This window comes from Artemia franciscana, chromosome 17, assembly GCF_032884065.1.
Source record: "Artemia franciscana chromosome 17, ASM3288406v1, whole genome shotgun sequence".
Lineage (NCBI taxonomy): Eukaryota > Metazoa > Arthropoda > Branchiopoda > Anostraca > Artemiidae > Artemia > Artemia franciscana.
The window spans coordinates 32,529,202-32,554,202 of record NC_088879.1 but is presented as its reverse complement, the minus strand read 5'-3'; the positions used below and the strand labels follow the sequence as shown (position 1 = coordinate 32,554,202).

The window sequence follows — 25,001 nt, the reverse complement described above, 5'->3', positions numbered from 1 at the left end:
TAAGATCCATGAAAAAAGAGATAACTTGCCAATTCAGGGCTTACGAATCGCATAAACATAAAGCAGATTTTTTAGTCTTTCTGAGACGAGAATTGAAGGTGTTTTTCCGACGATATACTTTAAGCATAATCATAGGAGAATTATCATTTCCTTGACTCAGGAGTACATGATGGATCTGGACTTCATGGGGTGGGATTTATCCTGAGCTCCTCAGTTCATCACACACTTCTTGTGTGAGCCCCTGTTAACCCGAGAATTGCCTTTATTTGCTAAAAGGGTAGACTATTCAACATATGTTTCAAAGTAGTATATAATACTATAATGATGCTACTGAAGACCAAATAGATGAAACTACGTGGAGCTCGAGCGTACATTGAAAAGTCGTGAAACCATAGGGAACCATTTATAGTTACTGTTCACTTTTACTGACCTAATCCGCTTCGTTTTATAACAGTATAGAATAGACCCTAGTGGATGAATTTGATTAAAAAAAAACAATAATTTAACTGTATGTTTTGTGATAATACCCCTAGCATAAAATAGAAATTTTTGGAAAAAATTTTCATTTATTAACAAATGCAGTTTTTCTTATATTTTGGGAGTACATAGAGATTCATTTTTTTTTTCATCAAAATTACGATTTGCTGTAAGGTCCGAAATAGAAAAAAATTCTGATTATGTATATCCAGACAGAAAAATCAGGAGGTTTTTTTTCAAAATGTTTAACATTGGTTGCCATTTACTGGTTGATTTTCTGTGGAATAACGCAAACAATATTCTATTACGCAACTTAACCTAAAAGTCAAACTGAAAAAAGCCTAGGGAACCGGGCAAAAAATTAAAGTTTTCACTTGCCCATTGACAAATCCTTACCCAAGAACTAACTTAAAAAGCTCATATCTTACAATAGAATGAAAAAAAATCTATCGTCTATGATTTCAGTGATAAACCTATTCCTGAAAGATTTTTTAACTTGGCTTGCCCAAAAAACAGTTCCCGGCTTGCCCAAAGATCAAATTTGGAGCTTCTACTCAGTTTTAGTTCAAACTTATTCTTAGGTCTTGGGTAAAGTTCAGTCAGACAGAGCTGAATCCAGATGGGGGCTGAGTTTCATTCATTATGATTGGGTTAAATGATGGTGACATAAATAGGGTTTACTTTAGCGAGGGTTTATCTAAATGCAATTAACTTCCACGGAGATTTATTTGAAAAAGGGATTGGCTAAATGAAGTTGAGTAGTACGTGTGTCGTGTTGCACGAGGGCTCATTTAAATGGGCTGAGTTGCACAGGGGCTCAGCTGCATGACGGTTCAATTAAGTGGGGATGGATGCAAGGGAGCTCAGTTGAGCGAGGGTTTAGCTAAATTGAACTTAATTGTACGAGGGTCCAGTTGTCGAGTTACGTGAGGGTTCAGTTGCACGAAGTTTGGCATACAAGGGGGTTTACTTAACTGTGTCTTTATGTGGACTTGTGGTCAGATGGACGATGGTTCGGGTACATGGACTCAATTAAACGTGCACCGTGATCACTCGCTGTGCATATGCAATACGATGCCGAGAAGGTGAGCCTTCTTGGAAACTTTCAGAAGCTGAAGCAAAGATCCTTCTCCACCGTAGCACAATAAAGAAACAAGCACCAATGAGAAGACTGAACACCACCAACCCCGATTCTGATCATGTGAAACGTGATTTTCACCTTTAGCTCCAAAACAGGCGTAATGCTTTAGGCGTAATGTTTGAGGCCTCCACTGCTACGTTGCTTCCGATATGCTTAGCTACTCCCACCCCTCTAAATAGAGCTGACTTTCCAAAAGACTCTGAAATTGATCGAAGAGATGCGTACTTAAGCCTCCTTGGCAAGCCTCGAAAGCTGAGCTGAGAAAGCATGTCACACAAGCACATCCTTCACTAGGAAGAAGCTGCTCATACTCTAGAAGAGCAGTGCGAAACAACGAGTCTAGACGTGTATATTAAATTTTTGAAGAAGGAACTTGAAAGAAATCATCTGTTTCTGATTGTGTAAAAGGTAAACAAGGCAATGCCATAACTGATTATGCTCAAGAAGCTGAGCAATCAAAAATCTAATCTAGTAAGTTTCTAAACCACAATGTAAATATGACTGGAAAAGTGGCAAAGACACTCGGTCTCCAAGGGGCATTAAGTTTTAAACACGTCTCCGCAAGACCTTGACAAAACTATCAGCGTAGTCCAAAATTTCAACCAACACATGTTTTCTGGTGAGGATAGTACTCCGTCTGAGCATTACAAGGCTCCCTACACACCATCTAGTTACAAATCAGATACTGCTGTTATTTACAGAAATATAGAAAACCAAAATTTTCCCAAAAGACTAAAAAATTTCAGTCATCCTTCCCGTTTTTGGAAAAGCTGAATACTATGCTAATTACAGAAGAATATCTTTCATTGACATTGTGGCCAAGTTATTTTCTAGCCATTTGACTACAACGATACGTGAAAACGGGAAAATCTATACATTTTCTGGTCTGCTAGAAGAAAATCAAATAAGGATTTGTCTCCCACATGAACTTGCAGCAAGGCGAAAATTACAATCTCCACCTTATAAATATATTCATCAACTATACAGTTTATTTATAGCCTTTGATACAGGTGAATGATCAGCCTTGTAGAAACTTTTCCTTCCAGATGGCATGCTACAAGGATTCGTCGACACATTGGATCGACACCTTGGAAGCATTGCTACGAAGGACGTATATCCTGAGTTAGAGGCTATGGGGAAGAGTCGTTTTTGTTTGATGAGATTTGGGGTTTGAAACAAGCCTTTACGCTTTCATCTGGCCGATTTAATTACTGTATGGATTGGATTTTACACCATGCGCTACCGAGATTCAAAGAAATAATAGTTAGAAGAAATGTTAACTTGACGGACCTTGACTGCTCAAACGACGTAATTCTTCTCACGCCGAGCCCAAACTTAGCCAAGTAAATACTTCACGATGTGGCCCATTTCGTGGTGTACCTAAGTCTATGAATAAACCTGAATAAAACAAAATTCTCTTTTGAACATTAAAAACGATTACCAGCCTACCCGTAATAATTTCTCACTTGGGAAAGTTGACATTTTGGTGTTTTTTTGGGACTCGACATGGATTCGAAGGGTCCTTCGCCTTCGATATATTAGATTGTGAACGAGATTGTTGAATGGTGGCCCGCCAAAGCAGCTCAGGGACGTGTTCTAGACGTTTTTGGCCACAGTTGCATGTGTTCAGTCTCGCGCTTCCTGAAATCAGATACAATTTTGAACGACGATATCCACCGACCTTGTTTCAACATCGACAAAGTGTCAAGCGTTGTCAACCTTTTTCGGCTCTACTGGCTTGGAAACACTTTAAATCGCCCCAAATAATGCCTTATTACACATATATTTTTTTGAACTCTTACCAACATGGCGGATTCGAAGAATAGGAAGGAAATTGAAAAATTGGTGTTTGCTGAAAGATGGGCCACATATTTGGCCATAAATTTGACAAGCACTGGTTAATGCTTGCCAAAGCATTGGTACAAGATATATCATCTTGGGTGATCCTCGTTCAGAAGCTTAGTTCGGGTACTGGGTAAGATGGAATACTTCAAATACTTTGTTTGGACGTGTTGTCGTTATGTAAGTACAATTAAGGCATCCGATCCCGAAAATCGACTTTTCTATTTGCTGTGTAAGCTTTTTCTGTTGTCTTATGTTTTTTTTTAAACTTGCCAGTGTTTTATTTCATTTTCATTGCATTTTCTATTTTTTTTTCATTCTTTTACGATGCTCTTCTCCGCCTCTTTTCCCTTGGCCATAATCGAAAAAGTACATATTTTATCAATTTTCATAGACTTTGTCAATATTGTATAACCGCATAAACAGCCAAAGAAAAGATACAAACAGAGATTTCTGTGTTATTAATTATATTTTGCGTATTTGTAATCGATTGTCATACAAAATTTACCAGTAAATTGTTTAACCTAACGTTGGACTTCTAAAACTCTTCTAAAAGATAAAAACAGTTACATGAAAATTCCCATTGTCCATGATATAGAAGTGCTTCGTTGATTATCAATTATATAGTACTAGCTGTTGGGGTGGCGCTTCGCGCCACCCCAACACCTAGTTGGTGGGGGCACTTCGCGCCCCCAAGCCCCCCCACGCGCGTAAGTCGTTACGCGCCATATTAGTTACGCGCCATTGTAGTTGTCTCCCTATGTCCAACCTGTGTATATATATATATATATATATATATATATATATATATATATATATATATATATATATATATATATATATATATATATATATATATATGTTTTTAACTACGTAAAACTTGCGAATATACAACATTCTTTGCTGTCCAATTGTCTGTGCATATAAATAGATTGTCAGGTTTACCGACTCTTGAACATGCAACATATAATGGTCCATGGGAAAACAATCCGTATTCAGATCTATACCTCATGATTCTAATAATTGCTCTTGAGCTTTGTTGATGGTGATTGCTAATCGACGATTCCTTGTGTCGCCGTCGTCATTTATATATCCCCCTGTGCCCCCCAGCGTCCGCGTTGTATTTGTGTCCCTGTGTCCCCGGTGTCCCGGTCATCATTTGTGTCCCGGTGTCCCGGTCTGTATATACATTCGTTTTTGAATTGGTCTTTTTTTTAGGTTTTAGTTTTTTACCTTTTTTTAGTTTTTTTTAGTTATACCTCATGATTCTAATGATTGCCTTTGAGCTTTGTTGATGGTGATTGCTAATCGAACATTCCCTGTGTCCCCGTCGTCATTTATATATCCCCCTGTGCCCCCCGGCGTCCCCGTTGTAGTTGTGTCCCTGTGTCCCGGTCGTCATTTATATTCCCTGTGTCCCGTTCGTCATTTGTATCCCGGTGTCCCGGTTTGTATAGGCTATACATTCGTTTTTGAAATGGTATATGATGAAATAAATTTTTGTATTTTTCCCCTTTTTTTCTTTTTATTTTTTTTTGGTTTTTACTTTTTTTTAGTTTTTTTAGTTTTTTTTTCTTTTTTCTTTTTATTTTTTTTTATTTTTATTTTTTTTAGTTTTGTTTTTCTCCTTTATTTTTCATTGTTTTTCCTTTTTTTATTTTTTTTCTTTTTTAGTTTTTTTAATTTTTTTTAATTAGTTTTTAGTTTTTTTTTCTTTTTAGTTTTTTCGTAGTTTTTACCTTTTTTAGTTTTTTTTTAGCTTTTTTTTACTTATGTCCTGGTCGTCATTTATACTCCCTGTGTCCCGGTCGTCATTTGTGTCCCGGTGCTTTGTTGATGGTGATTGCTAATCGAACATTCCTTGTGTCCCGGTCGCTTTCTCTTTGAGTATCCCGGTCGTCATTTATATTCCCTATGTGCCGGTGTCCTGGTCGTCATTTGTGTCCCAATGTAATTTCGTAATTTCGTCAGTCGAAAACATGACTTCAGTCAACACAGAAACATGACGTCACCTGACACACAGACAGACAGACAACTTATTTTTATATATATAGACGACACCTAGTTGGTGGGGGCGCTTCGCGCCCCCCAAGCCCCCCGCGCACATAAGTCGTTACGCGCCATATTAGTTACGCGCCATTGTAGTTGTGTCCCTATGTCCGACCTGTGAATATATATATATATATATATATATATATATATATATATATATATATATATATATATATATATATATATATATATATATATATATATATATATATATATATGTTATTAACTACGTAAAACTTGCGAATATACAACATTCTTTGCTGTCTCTTTGAGGGTCCCGGGCGTCATTGATATTCCTTGTGTCCCGGTCGTCATTCGTGTCCCGGTGTCCCAGTCTGTATATACATTCGTTTTTGAATTGGTCTTTTTTTAGGTTTTAGTTTTCTGCCTTTTTTTAGTTTTTTTTAGTTATACCTCATGATTCTAATGATTGCCCTTGAGCTTTGTTGATGGTGATTGCTAATCGAACATTCTCTGTGTCCCCATCGTCATTTATATATCCTCCTGTGCCCCCCGGCGTCCCCGTTGTAGTTGTGTCCCTGTGTCCCGGTCGTCATTTATATTCCCTGTGTCCCGGTCGTCATTTGTATTCCGGTGTCCCAGTCTGTATATACATTCGTTTTTGAAATGGTAAATGATGAAATAAATTTTTGTATTTTTCCCCTTTTTTTCTTTTTAGTTTTTTTTGGTTTTTACATTTTTTTAGTTTTTTTAGTTTTTTTTCTTTTTTCTTTTTAGTTTTTTTTTATTTTTATTTTTTTAATTTTGTTTTTCTCCTTTATTTTTCTTTTTGTTTCCTTTTTTTAGTTTTTTTTATTTTTTAGTTTTTTTAGTTTTTTAGTTTTTTTAGTTTTTTTATTAGTTTTTAGTTTGTTTTTTTCTTTTTAGTTTTTTTGTAGTTTTTACCTTTTTTTTAGTTTTTTTTTTACTTATGTCCTGGTCGTCATTTATACTCCCTGTGTCCCGGTCGTCATTTGTGATGGTTTGTTGACGGTGTTTTGTTGATGGTGATTGCTAATTGAACATTCCTTGTGTCCCGGTCGCTTTCTCTTTGAGTGTCCCGGTCGTCATTTATATTCCCTATGTGCCGGTGTCCTGGTCGTCATTTGTGTCCCAATGTAATTTCGTAATTTCGTCAGTCGAAAACATGACGTCAGCCGACACAGAAACATGACGTCACCTGATCCACAGATCCACAGACAGACAACTTATTTTTATATATATATAGATTAGTAAAATGGTAAAAAAAATAACTTACGATCTAATTAGGATTATTAGGCTGCCTTTATATTAGTTTTTCTTTATTATAATTATATGATTAGGCTGATTTACTTTATTCTTTGACTATAATAGATATAAAACTTGTATATCATAAGAAAGTCAAAAATTCGCAAACTTTTAGTGATTGCTATGTCGATCACGTATCTAGTTTCAGGTCTTCCTCAAGTAAAAATTGAGTTCGTCCAGGATTCGAACCTCAGACCTCTATCGCCAAAACCAAGAATCATACCACAAAACCAACGAGATACATGCAAGAAGAACAACCATTTGTTTTATCGCAAATAAAAATTCTTCTCAATTATCTCATTCGCTCGCCCCCCCCCCAAGATGGTTGAATCGAGAAAGGAACTATTTCTAATCTAATCTGGTCTGAACCCTGATACGCCTGCCAACTTTCATTGTCCTTGTTTATCTGGAAGTACCCGAACTAGAAAACCAGGACTGACAGACTGACTGACAGCCAGACCGACGGACAGAAATCACGATTGCTATATGTCACTTAGTAAATACCAAGTGCCATAAAAATCAAACCTTTAAGGCCTCAAGAATAATGGGCATTGGAGAAGCTGCAAGGGAGACTTGAAATAACTTCGGATAACTAAAACCAGTTATGTATGACTAAAGTGAAATATTATTTTGATAATAGACCTATATATTTCAATAAGTTGAAATGTGTATGAATAATTTATCAACAAAATAATTTATAACTGTAGTAAACTGAAAAAGCGTTTATGTTAAAGAAAAAACTAGATCGTGGTGGCCTATTAATTTTAATCATGTCTATAGTTACACTATATAGCTGAAGTTAATAAGTCAGTTTTATTTATCTCGTAAAAATTATTACGTACCTTCTCTTATCCTCTTTTGGAGTCTTTTTCAAGTTTACCCTACCAAGGATCTAGCTTGTCAGTGTTTGGCTGCCCGTGTATCTTGAAGGCACATAGTAATTGTTTTGAATCAAATAAGGATTGAAGAGAAACTGTTTTATTATTTCAATAATTAATTAACTTTAACAGTATAATCCCTAAGACTTATTGAACAAAACCATTTTGTCGGCAAGTGCTATACAATATGCTTTTAATAGACAAACGAAATGAAAGTGCATTTGTACTGATTATTTATAATAAGTAATAATGCACGGATAATAAAGACAAAAGATGTATTACTAGTTAATTTTTGTAAAGAGATTTCTATACCTAAGCAAAAATAAAAAAAGCAATAGATAAGAAACATTGCAATATGCAAAACAAAGCTATAGTGAGATTTTCTTTTCTGTAACTTAAAATTCAAATTTTAAATCATGTTATTCATTTATTTTTTTTTGTCCTGAATTTCGGCATCCACTTACAGCAGTTGCCTTGCACACTTGCAATGCTAAAAGGCAATTCCAAAATAATGCCCTCTCAATTAGATTTTAATGAATATGTTTTGTGGCTCCAAAATTCAATCTTGCAGACATTTATAGGAAATGTTTAGTTTAAGTCAAAGTAAAACTAACTAGATAACTTAAATCCGTATTTTGGAACCCCCTGAGGGTCCGGGAATATATTTACCCTTACCTTTCTCACTATGAGCTACACAAAAAAGCATACTGTTTCATTTGTATCTCTTGAATTCACCGCGTATAGATTGGAATTTCAATTAGGGCTAATAATCCGAAAATTTTTGGCATATAGTTGACAAAGATTTTCGATCCCAACATCCCCCCTTCTAAGAAAAATACTTGAAGTCCTTTTCTCCCCCTAATGCTACAAAAGTAGTAGTTCTTTCCTCACTAATCATCCTCGAACTATTGCATATATTAGTTATGGGGGACAATACTACACACTCTACGCCTGACCCTCTAATTACTCCCATGAATACATCATTAGCAAAATCACATTAGAACAAAATTTGGGAGAATGACTCTCAGGATATGATTAGAGTTTATCCTGCCTTCAGTGATATTAGGTATTATTGTAACCAGTTACAATAATACCCAATAAACAGGTCATGACAATTATTTCAAATATTTGTTTATATTTTTGGCTGTATGAAACTGGTTTTGACGCGAGCTTGAATAAAGTAAATCGGTACTTTATAATACGAACCGAATTATAGTGAATAAAAAAGTGACAAATTTGCTACCCCTTTTTTTCGTGACATGCGCTTAGGCAACAGAAACCCGCCAACTTATACTTCCCAATGAATCAACTGCTTTGGCATTTGTTAAAGGGACTTATGTTCGTCATATCCTACCTCTAAATGCTCCTAATGCCCCTACCCAGACATTTTGTCACTTAATATTCAGGTATTGTCAATTATTCGAACACATTTTTTTCTTTTTTTTGGATTGTATATTTTTTTTGGATGGTCTTGACAGTTCGGTTACTTAGATTTGATTAAGTCAGGCAAGCAAGCACAAAGACAGAGAAAGAGACAAAAATACATACAAACACACAGAGTCAGACATAGAAACACGTAAAGAAAGACACAAAAACAGGCCAATGCTCACTGAGACACACAAGTATAGTGAGACAGATAATAAAAAATGTAGTCAGACACAGAGGCACAGAGAGAAAGAGAGAGAGGGAGGGAGAGGCAAAAAATACAAACACACAGATTCAGATAAAAAAGACAGACATACCGACAAGAAAACAGCTGCTCAGACACAAAGGCAAAAAGAGAGATAAAGATACAAAAATACACAAAAAAACACAGAATCTGAAATACAATCACATAAAGACAGACACGGGGATAAGAAAACACCCGCTCAGACATATAGGCACAGAAAGGGATAGAGACAAGTGAAAAAGTCACTCGTACGCACAGGCGCAGAGACAGAGCGAGAAAAACGCCTACAAACACACAGAGGAAGCTACACTATGAAACGCAATGGAACGAGCAAACATCCACTCAGGTACACAGGCATAGAGAAAGAGAGAGAGAGAGAGAGAGAGAGAGAGAGAGAGAGAGAGAGAGAGAGAGAGAGAGAGAGAGAGAGAGACCTACAGACACACAAAGACAGACAAGGGGAGAAGTAAACACCCACTCAAACACAACGATAGAGAGAAAGAAACATATAAAAACATGCACAGTCAGACATACAATTACATAAATACAGACAGAGAAACATGTAAACACCACTTCAGACACACAGGCATAGTGAGAGAGACAAGCAAACACTTAGTCAGATACTTGGGCACCGAAGGAGGGACACAAGCTACAGACATCCACTCAGCTACACTAGCACAAAGCGAGAGAGACAAGAACAAATACAAACACACAGTCAGACACACAAACAAACACAAAAAAAACACAGAGAAAGGCAACCACCGCCTCAGACACACAGACACGTAGAGACAGAGACAAAAACACCTAGAAACGTACAGAGTCTGAAACACAAACACACAAAGATAGACACGGGGACAAGAAAACACCCTCTCACACAAAGGCACAGAGAAAGAGAGAGAGAGAGAGAGAGAGAGAGAGAGAGAGAGAGAGAGAGAGAGAGAGAGAATCACGCGGACAAGCTCACAGAGTCAGACATTCACACTTGCAAATGCAGAAACAGAAACATGCAAACACCAATTTGGACAAACAGGTATAGTGAGAGAAGAAAAAGCCAGTCAGACACAGGCAGAAAGAGAGAGAGAGAGAGAGAGAGAGAGAGGGAGACAAGCAAAAAAACTGCTCAGACACACAGGCACAGAGAGATAAAAACACAGACAAAAACACAGTCAGACATAAAAACACACAGATCTAGACAAAGAAACAAGCAAACACCCGCTCAGATACAGAGGCAGAGAGAGAGAGAGAGAGAGAGAGAGAGAGAGAGGGGGAGGGAGAGAGAGAGAGAGAGAGAAATACCTACAAACACAGAGAGTCAGACGAACAGTCAGAGAGAAAGAGGGAAACATCCCATTCAGACACACAGGTGCAGAGAGTAAGAGAAAACACATACAAACATAAAGAGTCAGACACAGAGAAACAATCAAACATCATGCGTAGACACAAAGGCACAGGGATTGAGAAGAGGAAAACACCCCCAAATTCAGAGAGTCAGGCAAACAAATATGCTAAAAAAGACAGAGAGAAAAGCAAACATCTGGTCATACACAGAGAGAGGGAGAGAGAGGGAGAAAAAGAGAGAGAGAGAGAGAGTGAGAAACAAAAGCACATACAAAAACACAGATTAAGACCAACAAACACACGAAGAAAGATACAAGGAGAAGCAAACACCCGCTCAGAAACACAAGTACTGAGAGAAAGAGAGAGACAAAAACGCTTACAAACACACAGATTCAGACGCAAGAAGACACACACAAGATCTATCAAACATCCGCTCAGACACGCTGGCATAGAGAGAGAGAGAGAGAGAGAGAGAGAGAGAGAGAGAGAGAGAGAGAGAGAGAGAGAGAGAGAGAGAGAGAGAGAGAGAGAGAGAGAGAGAGAGGAGGAGGAACAAAACATATACAAACACATAGATTCAGACATATAGAAACACAAATACAAACACAGAGGCAAGCGCAAACCCGCTCAGACTGACAGGTGCAGAGAGAGAGATAGAGAGAAAATACACATAAACACAGAGAGTCAGATATATAAACACACAAAGAAAGACACGGGGACAATTAAATTCCCACTACCACGCACAAACACACACACACAAACACACAGAAACTCACACACACACAAACATATAGACAGAGAGAGGCCAAAATATACAATCACACAGAGTCAGGCATAAAAACACATAGAGATTATGCATAAAAATATGCGTAGAGTCAGGAACACAAACAACCTAAGACTAAGAAAGAAACAAGCAAACACCTACTAAGACACTCACAGGCAAAGAGAGAGAGAGAGAGAGAGAGAGAGAGAGAGAGAGAGAGAGAGAGAGAGAGAGAGAGAGAGAGAGAGAGAGAGAGAGAGAGAGAGAGAGAGAGAGAGAGAGTGAGAGAGAAAACAGAGAGACAATACATATTCAGACAAACACAAACATAAAGATAGACACAGACACTATCCAACATCCACTCAAACACGCAGACACCCCTATCAACACTCCTTAAAAATTTCAACCAGATACCCCAAGCTGTTCCCGGCGTATTGCAGATAAAGTCTTTTTATAAACTGGCATCACATACTGTCTTTTGACTATCTATACTTTTCAACTCTGCATAGATTATGAGTCCCACAGGTGCTTATAGCAAAAACTGTTCTGATCAAACAGAGACCAAAAATGTTTATACCCTCCCCCCATCCCAGTAAAAAATTTAGATTCCTCTGTTCCAGCCAACACCCTTTCTCTCCCCAGTAGTACCTGATATTTCAGAGCTCACCCCGTGACCTTTCCTCGAGATATTTTGATTCAACCCTACTCCTCCCCTAGTAGAAGCTTCATTTTGAAAGGAAACAGTATTTTTTTTATTTCTCCGTCTGCATTGGGGTATTGTTGGCGCAAGGAATTAAGAATATGATTCTGCTTATACTAAAATTACATAAAACTAGACGAAAATAACTTTCTAAGAAACTTCAATTACTTATCTGAATTTAATTTTTTTAGGAGGGGGGGGGTGTGCGTTTCCTGGAAAAACTTCTTGGATGCTTGTCTGCCCCTAGCCACCTCCCCCCTTCCCCCTTTCAAACAAACTCTTTGATATTTTAGACTCAGAGAACGATGTCTTAAAATTTTAGTAAATCGAACACTCACCGTCAAACAAGCCCCCTATTTGCATCACAAGACCTATGTCAGCAATTAGTATTATTATGGCCCTCTTCCCAGAAGTGTCATCCAAGAAAGCACGTATATTTAACGTTTTGAATAATTTAAACAAGATGACCGTCACAAAGTTTGGATCGGATGTCTTGGGGGTTAAGAGAGGCACATGGAAAGGGTTTGTTGCCCTCCCATCACTTTCGAATTGAGAAGGTACTAGAATCTCCTCAGAACTTTTGGCAATCTCCCCTTTGATACATAATAGCTAGGTAAGAAAAAAACCCTTAAATGCATAGGACTCTCTTCTTTTCAGTGGTAGAGTGCTTTATTTGATACTAAATAGTCATTTTGCGAGTTTTCTTGCTATATATGAATTACCTTACTATCCTAAGCGTTATCTTGTCTCTCTATAGCTTAGTCTGAACAGAAAGATTCTTTCAAAGCTTTACTTAGCTATTGCTCTCCTTTGCCTGCTTTATGTATCACTGTTACAGTATTATTTAATGCAAGCTCATACGGTCTGTTTACTAGTCTATTTACCACAAAGACCTCAAGTATTTAGTTCCATACCCACAATAGAGAAGGACATTCAGCCCAAAATCTAAAAACATGTTAGATCTGATTGTCGTTGTGTCGTCATTGAAGGAAGTGCAAAAAATGTGTTTGAAACATTACCAGAGTTTTTTCTCTACGCCCCCTTTCTTAATGAAATTGTTGGTTGTGTGTGTGGATTTTTTACCTTTTTTAAATTTGCAGGCAAATGGCCCCACATTTCGATAAAGCAAAACGGTCCCTTTTATTGGATGTGTTATTAGCTCCAAGCACCTTGAGAAACGAGACTGAGGAACAACAACAGGAATGCTTCTTTGAGAGCAGCAGTACAAAAGCAAATAAACCAATTCGGGGTCATCCACTAAATGAGGATTTTAATAATAGTGGACAAGATTTAGGCACTGCTAGAATACAGACTCCAAATGAAGAACTGAATCACATTCCAATGAATGCTATTCACCATAATATGAACGGTGCTATCCAAGGACAGTTGCTAGTAAATCAGGATGTTATTAACGAAGAGAAAAAGTTAACCATTAAAAGTATGCAAACTCCGTATGAACAAAAGAGCCATTTTGATATAAATATCGTTCAACATAATATCAACCAGGCAATCCCAGGACAGTTTCTGCTCAATAAGGAGGCTATTAATGGTGAGAAAGACTTTACTAAGATGCAGACTCTGAATGAAGACCTGAATTATGTCTCGTTGAATGCCATTCAACAGAATATTGACGATGCAGTCTCAGGACAGTTCTTAAATTTGAATGTTTTTAACGTGAAAACGGAATCAGCTATTTCCAACTTTCAGAATAGAGGTGACTATAAAATGGTCATTGCGGATAATTGTATTCTATACGATTTATCAAGCACAAATGCAAGCCAGTCCATTGATTTTGAGCTCACTTGTGATAACGGAAAAGTGGCTATAGCAGAGGAGCAGATGTTAAGAAATGATGATACCAATGCTCAAGTGAGTATGATTCAACCTGGAACCAGTAATACGATACCAGGCCAGTTTTTTAATTTGGATGATAATAATGGGAAAGAAGAATCAGTTATAGTGAAAGCACAGAAAAATAATAATGATAACATACTTATTCCAGTGAGAATGGATCGATCTGATATTATTCTTCAAAGAATAGAGTTAAGGAGACGGCGGAACAGAGAAGCTGCAAACAGATTCAGGAAGAAGTCAATCGAAAGAAGAAAATATATGGAAAACGACATTATAAAACTTCAAAAAACTGTTGAAATACTGGAGAAAGAAATGGAAAATAAAGACGGGATCATCAAGAAACTTGAAAAGGAAAATGAGATTTTAAGTATGGAAAACATATCACTAAAAGTTTTACTTGACGTGCCATCTTTCGGCTAAAAGTCCAATGAAAGCAGTATTTTGTCTTATGTATAATTGCGTGCTCAATGTTACAATTCTCCATTTGTTGTAAGAAGTGGTAACAATTTAAATGTTAACTTTATTGCCACAATATCGACCACAATGTGAATATCGCGCTTGAAACTGGTCGGAAAATGTAACATGAAGAATGAAGTCGTCTTCAATGTATATGAAGCAAAACTATTGAAAGGTTACATGTTGACGAAATTGTGTTTCTTGTATATTTAATCGCATACAAGCTTATTATAAGACAAAGATATCTCGTTTTTTAGATTAGCCTAGTATAGTGCACAGGAAAAACGCGCGTGAGGTAATGTCGTGCAAATTTAATACTTATATGGCTTTTAATACATTGATATGCTAATGGGCTGATTACACACTATCTCGTTAATAATGCACTATTAGCTTCTTTTTTATATAAAAGTCTGTCATAGTGAGGTTTATACCATGAAAATCTTCTGTCTAGAAGTTATCTTTTTCCAACAAGTCGAATATAAACCTGCTATCTTAGTTAGCCAGCAATTTTCAATGTAAAACTTGAAAATACCTTCGCTTTTTATATCAACCTTAATAAAATATCAGTTGTAAATGAATTGACATCTCTTTGTTTCAGAGGATAGCAACTATTAAAACATTTGAACCGTAAAAAATAATTGAAGACCCAATTCAGACCAGTTTTTTAAATGACTAAAATGAATATCGTAAGATGTTACGACATTGCAAGTTTTTAGAAGCAAGGCCCAAAAATAAAGGCGAAAACTACTTATTTATAAGAGGCTATGGATTGCCTAAAATTTAGAAAGGGGTCGAGACAAAACCAGTCCCTGAACAAATCACAATGAAGCGCTAAGTAAATAAGAGATAGAAGGTGAAAGGAGATTTGGGTTATCTTCTGAGGAGATCAGAGTTGAAAGGAAAGGAACTTTGGTAAGTAATCTTTCTTAAATTAATTATGGCAACCACCTGCCCTGTCACAATTTCTTTAAATGTAAAGTTAAAATAGTAATAACAAAACCTTTTCGTCACTTTGTTTTAACCGAGATTTCCTATTTCTGTGTTGAAATAAGTTGTCAATCCAATCCTTTGAGTTACTTTTCTAGCCCTAACCTTAGTCAGAGTTGTATCTTCTCCTTTTGAGGGACTTACCCATTTGGTTTATTAGAGCATTGAGTCTCCCGGATAATTTAAATTAGCTTTTGGATTTATTCCAAAAATTAATATTAATCCTTAAAATTAAGAATTAACGTCAATGGCACCGTAACCATTTATCTCGTACGGACTATGTGATTTGTCTGTAAGGAATGCGTTACCGTTTGGTTTTGCTTCCTCTGTAACTGGGAAGCTCAATATATAGTATTTTTATATTTATAAATCCATAGGCTATCTCAGAATTTTCAATCCATAGCAACTTGGTCCTTTTTGGGCAATACTGTAGATTGGTGCGGTAAAATGGCAGAAAACGCAACTTTGTTACGGGCCAATCTTTATTACCATATAAAGAAGGGACTTGCACTTTTAATTTTTGTTCGAATGAGCCCATTTTTGACCTTCTAGAGCCACTGGTTTGATGTGGTCTCGCCTGGGGAAAAGAATCAAACAGTTCGTGGTAACGAACTTAGTAAGGAGCGACCCGGCTCAATAGTAACCAAAACTCTAAAACATGGAACTTTTAATTTTTACGAATCTTTTTATTAGTAAAAGATATACGTAACTTATAAACTAGCTTACGTAAAGAATTTTTTATTCTCATGTTTTTCTTACACATATGAGAGGGTTCGCCCCCTCGTCAGTACCTCTCTCTTTGTGCCAAAATCTTAAATTTTGGCCCAATTCATTAAGAATGACCCCTGAATCACAAAAGCCGTAGAATAAATAGTTGACATTACTAAAAATACTTTAGCGTAAAGAGCGAGGTATTAGGAGGAGTTGAGCCCCTCATATGGGTAATAATTTCTGTTCGTTTTAAGTTTTAATGCTGCTCCTTACTTCCAGCTGAAAAAAACCTTTTTCATATTTATTTTTTCATTGTTTTTTTAAAATAATGCTAGTAAATCCTGCGCTCCCTTCATGGAAATTTTTTTCCCCCATGACAAATTCCTCGATAGAAAGTTCCCCCAGTATATCCCCCTCTTTTCAACCCCTCCCCCCAACCAAAAAATCCTCCTGAAAACACCTGTACACTTCCCAATAACCATTACTATATGTAAGCACTGGTCAAAGTTTGTAACTTGTAGCCCCTCCCACGGGGACTGTGGAGGAGTAAGTCGTCCCCAAAGACATAGTTATAAGGTTTTTCGACTATGCTGAATAAAATGGCTATCTCAGAATTTTGATCCGTTGACTTTGGGAAAATAATTAGCGTGGGAGGGGGCCTAGGTGCCCTCCAATTTTTTGGTCACTTAAAAAGGGCACTAGAACTTTTCATATCCGTTAGAATGAGCCCTCTCGCAACATTCTAGGACAACTGGGTCGATACGATCACCCCTGGGAAAAAAAAAAAAAAAAAAAAAAAAAAAAAATAAACACGCATCCGTGATCTGCCTTCTGGCAAAAAATACAAAATTCCACATTTTTGTAGATAGGAGCTTGAAACTTTTACAGTAGGGTTCTCTGATACGCTGAATCTGATGGTGTAATTTTGACTTTTGGGGATGTTTTCCCCTATTTTCTAAAATCACACAAATTTTCTCAGGCTCGTAACTTTTGTTGCGTAAGACTAAACTTGATGAAAATTATATATTTAAAATCAGCATTAAAATGCGATTCTTTTGATGTAGCTATTGGTATCAAAATTTCATTTTTTAGAGTTTTGGTTTCTATTGAGCCGGGTCGCTCCTTACTACAGTTCGTTACCACTAACTGTTTGATTAACCAAAAAATCGGAGGGCAACTATGCTTCCTCCCCCGCTCTATTTTCTCAAAATCATTCGATCAAAATCATGAGAAAGCCTGCAAGCCAAAAAATAAAAAAATAAAAAATATGCAAATTTCGCTTTAATTATTCCTCTGCGGAGAGCCAAAATCAAAACATGCATTGATTCAAAAACGTTCAGAAATTAAATAAAAAAAAAATTTTTAGCTGAAAGTAAGGAGCGACATTAAAACTTAAAACGAACAGAAATTACTTCGTGGCTGCTTCCTCACCAACGCCTCGCTCTTTACGCTAAAGTTTTTTACTCTTTTAAAAAGAAGAGTTGAGAAAAAGAGTCAAACTTTAGCGTAAAAAGCGGGGCGTTGGTGAGGAAGCAGTCCCTTTCATATACAAAGTAATTTCTGTTCGTTTTAAGTTTTTATGTTGCTCCTTACTTTCAGTTAAAAAAAACTTGTTTTTTATTTAATAATAAAAAAGAATCAATATACATCCTCGATTTTATGGCAAAAAATGCAAAAGTCCACATTTTTAGATAGGAGTTTGAAACCTCAATAACAGGGTTTTCTTATATGCTGAACCTAAGGTGTGGTGTAGTCTTCATTATGACAGTTTGAGTTTTGGGGATGTCTCCTCCAGTTATTTAAAATCAGTAATATCGTCTCAGAGTTGTAGCTTTTAATTGGTAACATCAAACTTAATCAGTTTTATATTCTGTATCAGCCATTTCTTTTAATGCGTCAGTCGTTATCAAAATTTAATGTTTTTCAGTTTCAGTTACTATTGGGTCAAGCTGCTCCTTTTATTTGGGGTCTCCAATTGCCTTAACATGGCTCACTGAAATGATAGAATAGTTGAATTGCTCTTACTTAGTGTCTAACTACCTTAGTTCTGCCCTAAGAAGGTTGAATGACTATCAATAAGAGAAATTACATCATTTTTGTACAATTCCAAACAAAATGCAAAAATACCTAATAAATAAGCACTATCCCCGAGAGCAGTTTTTTCGCTGTTTCACTAATATTTTCATAAAACACAGTTTAATATTCATCTTAGCTAGTTGAAATTTTAGAACTTAGGTAGAATAATTCTTATTAAGGAATTTAGAATGCGAAGAAACTAATTCTTTTCTGCTAAAAGTTTTGAACTTTGTGATTGAGCATACTCAAACTTAATACTCAGTTTTGGAATGGTTTTTGGCAACAAATTAAGACAATGCGCTATCTTTCCTCTATTAAAGAATCATATTCCAACTCCATATTGTTTTTCCCCTTGACCACTTCGTAGGGAAAACATGGCAACTGAGACTCGATAAGAAATGAAAGTTCTAATGCCCAATTTCAGAACCAAATCTGACTAAAGCATAATGAGCCCCCTTATTAGTTCCATCTGTCCCTCAGATACCTCCGCGTCTCCGAACCATATTGGAATCAAAATTTTGTGATAACCGTTTCGTTCAAAACAATAGAAAAGTCTAATAAGTGTGCCTCTGGTGTCAACAAGACCCCAAGAGCCAAAAGGGCGATGGCCCTGAATTATATAAATTACCCATTTTTCACAGATAGGTTTTAGTAGAATTTGTAGGCATGTTAGATTTTGGTTGTCCAATGAAGTGTTTGATAGACTTAAATTTCAGAGAATCAATCAATCTATAAATCTTAAAAGTGGTGACTTTTGCTCATGTAAACCGTGTTATCCCGTTTACGCCACCGACTACTTGTGATTGTGTTGATCACAACGTTTGTAATACTGTCAGTCCGACAAATTCTAAGGATGTGTTTGAGACAATTGTTTTCCAAACCCCTGCATTTGTTTTCGAGCTGCTTAGTTAACACTCATGATTCACATCCTGATCACTCATGATCACATTTTGTTAGTTTGAATTTTGTTTTTCTTCGCTGTTTATCGTATTTGTTTTTGTTTATTTATAATACTCCGTACTTTGTGTTTTTTATACTTTACGGGTAATAAAGTTCATTCATTCATTTATTCATTCATGATTCACATCCGTATATCAGTACGGAGTGAACGTCATTACTAAAGACCTGTAGCTTCAGTACCATGGAATAAACCATATCCTTCTACATATTCCTAAGCTAATTTAAAGTGTTTCCTACATATACATCACATGTAGAGATTTTACGCTCAAGGCTCCAGTCAAATGCAATGAAGATCCCAATGTACTTCAATTCTTCAATTTTCATAAGTCCATCAGTTCAACTTGAAGTGGACAGGCGGATAACTTATTTACAAATTTTTTCGCGTGATCTTCATTTTCTTCGTTGTAATTGAAATTCATGTTGACAAAAATTTGTTTTGCCAGCTTGGTGACACAGATTGGTCACACAGATTAAGGCTCTGGTTCAGTTTTGTTCCACTTTTGAAGTTACATATTCGAAGTATAAATTCTATAAGGATACCAAACAGCATTTAGGACATAATACGCCCTTTACAGACACCAGACACTATACTGAACCATTCAGTAAGGTCTCCGTCATCACTCTGTACAGCATACAGCTGTTCTTCGTACAGTGCAACAATCATACGCACAATCCTGTCGGGGAATCCCAAATGACATAGGATTCTCTATAGAAAGTCCCTGTGGACAAAGTTAACTACGTTTAGGAAGTCAATAAAAGCTGTTATGACCTCTGTCTAAATTCATTTGATTTCATGGTGCTAGAATAGATTAGAAAATAAATATTAAGAAGACTAAGTCACTAAGGCTAGGAATAAGTGAAGATAAAAATGTAATGTTGGGCAACGAAATGATTGATCAGGGGGACAACTTCACTTACCTTGGTAGTGTTATTGGTAAGGACGTTAGGAACAGTGAAAGATGTTAAAATTACAATATCGAAGACTCAGACTTTTTTTTTCATAGTTGAAAAAAGTTAAATCTTAAAACCGAGATGAGAATATTAGAAGCTACAGTGAAGACAGTGGTCAAGTATGGTTCTGAAGCACGGGCGTTCTGAAAAGTGGGTGAAGATCTGCTAGATGTTTCCCAGAAAAATTACCTACGGATTCTTGTATGTACCCGGCTGACTAACCGTGTTTTTTAACAGTATGCGGTACGAAAAGTGTGATTTAATCCCGCTTTCTAGGGCTATATTGAGAAAAAGGTTGAGATGATTCAGGTGCGTTCTACGGATGAATAATAGCATATTGTCAAAGACCTTCCAAGAATTGCCACCGACATACTGTCCCCTTTTCTTTATTGTATATCTTAAAATGTCTTCCGCGGCCCTTCACATGCACTCTACAATACATTTCCAACTACCATAGCCTGTTAGAGCTACAACATAACTCGCAAGGCTTGCAAACGTATTTTCAAGACAATAGGCTTTTAAAAACAATAGGCTTGTCCGACAATTTTGTCCCGAAGCTTTCGAATAGTCGAAGCTTCCAAAATACCGTAATAGTCCTTTTGCTCTTCGTAACAGTGTTTAAGATAAGTGAAAATTTAGCACCCAGTGGCAGGTGGTCTGGGTGTGTATCTGCACCAGAAAACGTTCCCACATCCTCTTTATAACGTCTGTGTCATTTTATACAAGAAAATGATCAATTTGGTTTCTTGTTTCACCATCAGGAGAAGTTCAAGTGTATTTACGAATTTCACAACTGATGAATAACAACCAAAAATAAAATATCTTAAATACAAATAAATATGAATATCTCTTTCATAACGTGTTTTATAAAAAAAATGGCATATGTGTCAAACTGTTCTTATAAACAAACAAACCGATGAAACTAGTAGAGGAGCCTTGGTGGTTCAAATCGACCCTTCTTTACCTGTTTTTACTTTTGAAAGCTTCTGTGCTTCCCCCACATGTTTCTTCATTCAAAAGTACTTTATTCAAATGATACATGTTACTTTTTTAAATCTTTTTACTTAGAGTGTGAAAACCTTGCCAAATATCTTATCAGCCAATAAAGTCAGATCACGTCTTATCTAAAGCAACTTTTTAAAAATAAAGCTAAGTTCAGTCCTAATCTTATCAGGGCAAATAGGGAAAGTCAATTTACAAACGAAAAGGTGTTAAGTTAATCCTATATTTACAATCAAATTATGAAATCTTTTATCTACAAGGAAAGATAACGTTGTTATTATCGTGAAACAAGATTTAGCAAAAAAAAATGCAGAAACAAGTTTTTCAAGAAAAATAAAGAGTGATGTTAAAAAGAGCAGAAATAAGATTTTTTAATTGTTCAAACTGACAAAGAACTGAAATTACTGTGTAGGCATAAATGAACCTGAAAAATTAATATAAATTGTGCTGATCAATCACATCAAACTTAAAAATATTACATACTACTATGGATAAACAAAAAAAAAAACTTAGAACGGATTGTTAATAAACTGAATAATCAAGTGAAACTATAAGCAAACAGCAATTGAAATGAATAATCAAGTAAAGCTAGCCTTCAGGGGCGTCGGGCGTAGAGGACTCCCCAAAATATTGTTGGTCAGCACGGTTTCTGGCTCATTATTTAATTTCAATCAATTAAAAGACTAAGATTGATAAATAACAAGATGAATGAAAGAAGATTAAAATAATTACATAGCCTTAAACTGCCAAAATCTACTTCTTAATCAGTATTAAATAATAAAAAAAATGTTTTTTCAACTTAAAGTAAAGAGCAACATCAAAACTTGAAACATCATGCTACAGTATTTTAGCACTTTTAAAATAGTTACTGATCAAATAGTTCATGGTAACGAACAGTAAGTAAGGAGCGAACCGACTCAATAGTAGCCGAATCTGTAAAAGCAGAATTTTGATGCCAATAGATGAATCAAAAGAATTGGAGGTTTATGCTGATTTAAAATATAAGTTTCATTAAGTTTAATCTTATTCATCAAAGGTTACGAGCCTGAGAAAATTTGAATGTTTTTTTTAAAGTCGAAACACCCTTTAAAGGTCTTGAAATGTTAATGATAACCACGCCATCAGATTCATCGTGTCAGATAGCCCTCCTGTAGAAGATTCAAGCGCCTATCTGAAAAAATGTGGAATTTTATATTTTTTGCCAGAAGAACTACGGATGACCAGAAAGATTACGGATGGCTGTTTATTTGTGTTTTTCCTTTTCCCTTGCGTGATCGTAACGGCCCAGTGATCGTGGAATATCGTGAGAGGGCTCATTCAAACGGAAACTAAAAGTTCTATTGCACCTTTTAATTGACCAAAAAAATGGAGAACAACTAGACCCCCTCCCACGCTACTTTTTCTCAAAATCGTCCGAACAAAATTTTGAGCCTAATAACTCTACCTTTTGGGATATCATTACCCTCCCGCAGCCCCTGGGGAAAGGTCTTTAAGTTGCAAAATTTTCCCACTGTTTACATACCGTATTTGTTATAAGGAAGTAAGCATATATTTTGGGGGGAGGGGGGATTATCTACTGCTGGGATTTTCCATGAGAATGCTTTTCCATGAGGAGGGAATTTTCCAGTGGGGCAATTTTTCAAGAGAAATTTTACACTCGGGGAATTTGCCTAAATTCCTATACGAAATGTCCTATTTTCTCGTTGCCGGCTCAATTTTACGCATGGAGAGTTTTTTTTCTTTGACAATGTTGACACCGCCAGTACAATTTTAAGATAATCAACATATTGACTTGCCCTCTGATAACAACGAATTAGAATGGTATAATACATTACGGAAAGATTGCTTTGGAAAGGTGAATGTTGATAATGTGTAATTTACTTCATCATGATCTCCTTATCAACTTGCCCTCTGATAACAACGATGACCCAGAGTGGATTGATAAATTTTTGAAAAAGAACGTCTTGGAGAGAAGAATGTGATTCTCCCCAATATCTCAATGGACACCACCCCAGCTCACATAGGGGCCAATGATCAAGAGAGCGAAAATGGATTAGCTGACCAGCTGAGTCTTAATACAGACGAAAATATGTTGAATGAGCGGGCCTTATGCAAATTATATGTTTATAGGGCCGCATCTGGGGATCAATATAATACACTTATGGTGGGAAAATTATCACGAATAATTTTCGTATTTCCTATTTAGGCAAACTTTAAGCCTTCTTGAATGACAGGTTCGGGAATGGGGCACAAGGGATGTCATATATTCATCCATCACAAAAAAATTGTTTTCAAACAGTTCGTGGTAACGAACTGTAGTAAGGAGCGACCCGGCTCAATAGTAACCAACACTCTAAAAAATTGAATTTTGATATCAATAGCTACATCAAAAGAATCGCATTTTAATGCTGATTTTAAATATATAAATTTCATCAAGTTTAGTTTTACCCATCAAAAGTTACGAGCCTGAGAAAATTTGCCTTATTTAGGAAAATAGGGGGAAACACCCCCTAAAAGTCGTAGGATCTTAACGAAAATGACACCATCAGATTCAGCGTATCAGAGAACCCTACTGTAGAAGTTTCAAGCTCCTATCTACAAAAATGTGGAATTTTGTATTTTTTGCCAGAAGACAAATCACGGGTGCGTGTTTATTTGTTTCTTTTTTTTCCCCCAGGGGTCATCGTATCGACTAAGTGGTCCTAGAATGTCGCAAGAGGGCTCATTATAACGGAAATGAAAAGTTCTAGTGCCCTTTTTAAGTGACCAAAAAAATTGGAGGGCATCTAGGCCCCCTCCCACGCTCATTTTTTCCCAAAGTCAACGGATCAAAATTTTGAGATAGCCATTTTGTTCAACATAGTCGAAAACCATAATAACTATGTATTTGGGTATGACTTACCCCCCCAAAATCCATGGGGGAGGGGCTGCAAGTTACAAACTTTGACCAGTGTTTACATATAGTAATGGTTATTGGGAAGTGTACAGACGTTTTCAGGGGGATTTATTTTGTTTGGGGGTGGGGCTGAGGAGAGGGGGCTATATTGGAGGATCTTTCCTTGGAGGAATCTGTCATGGGGGAAGAAAAATTCAATGACAAGGGCGCAGGATTCTCTAGCATTACTATAAGAAAACAATGAAAAATAAACATGAAAACGTTTTTTCAAATGAAAGGAAGAAGTAGCATTGAAACTTAAAACGAACAGAGATTATTACGCATATGAGGGGTTCTAAAAATACTTTAGCATAAAGAGCGAGGTATTTAGGAGGAGATAAATACCTTGCTCTTTATGCTAAAGTATTTTTAGTAATTTCAACTATTTATTCTACGGCCTTTCTGATTCAGGGGTCATTCTTAAAGAATTGGGACAAAACTTACGATTTATTGTAAAGAGCGAGGTATTAACAAGGGTACAAACCCCCTCGTATACATAATAAAAATATAAGGTTATGAAAGTTTGTTACGTCAGTTAATTCTTAAGTTACGTATTTTTTTACTAATAAAAACGTTCGTTAAAAATTAAAAGTTCTAGTTGCCTTTTTAAGTAACCGAAAAATTGGAGGGCAACTAGGCCTCCTTCTCTACCCCTTATTTCTCAAAATCGTCTGATCAAAACTAAGAGAAAGCCATTTAGCCAAAAAAAGAATTAATATACAAATTTCATTTTAATAATTTATGTGCGGAGAGCCAAAACCAAACATGCATTAATTCAAAAACGTTCAGAAATTAAATTAAAAAAATAATTTTTTTAGCTGAAAGTAAGGAGCGACATTAAAACTTAAAACGAACAAAAATTACTCCGTATATGAAATGAGTTGTCCCCTCCGCAATCCCTCGCTCTTTACGCTAAAGTTTG

The 25,001-nt window shown here is 36.3% G+C and overlaps 1 protein-coding gene and 1 long non-coding RNA gene across 3 annotated transcripts in view; one reads left to right on the top strand and one right to left on the bottom strand.

Annotated features, from left to right (window-relative positions):
* The window catches only part of LOC136038150 (uncharacterized), a 35,608-nt gene extending 20,911 nt beyond the window's left edge, over positions 1 to 14,697 (top strand). For both annotated transcript variants that reach the window (XM_065721196.1, XM_065721195.1), the window contains exon 2: positions 13,248 to 14,697. In XM_065721196.1, coding sequence (XP_065577268.1) covers positions 13,252 to 14,421 — 1,170 coding nt within the window. In that variant the 5' untranslated portion in view covers positions 13,248 to 13,251 and the 3' untranslated portion in view covers positions 14,422 to 14,697. The remainder of the gene's footprint in view (positions 1 to 13,247) is intronic.
* Positions 1 to 21,168, bottom strand: part of LOC136038152 (uncharacterized) — a 54,853-nt gene extending 33,685 nt beyond the window's left edge. Inside the window, exon 1 of the long non-coding RNA XR_010620135.1 lies at positions 21,107 to 21,168. This is a non-coding gene — a long non-coding RNA (uncharacterized LOC136038152). The remainder of the gene's footprint in view (positions 1 to 21,106) is intronic.
* Between the last annotated feature and the right edge of the window lie 3,833 nt (positions 21,169 to 25,001).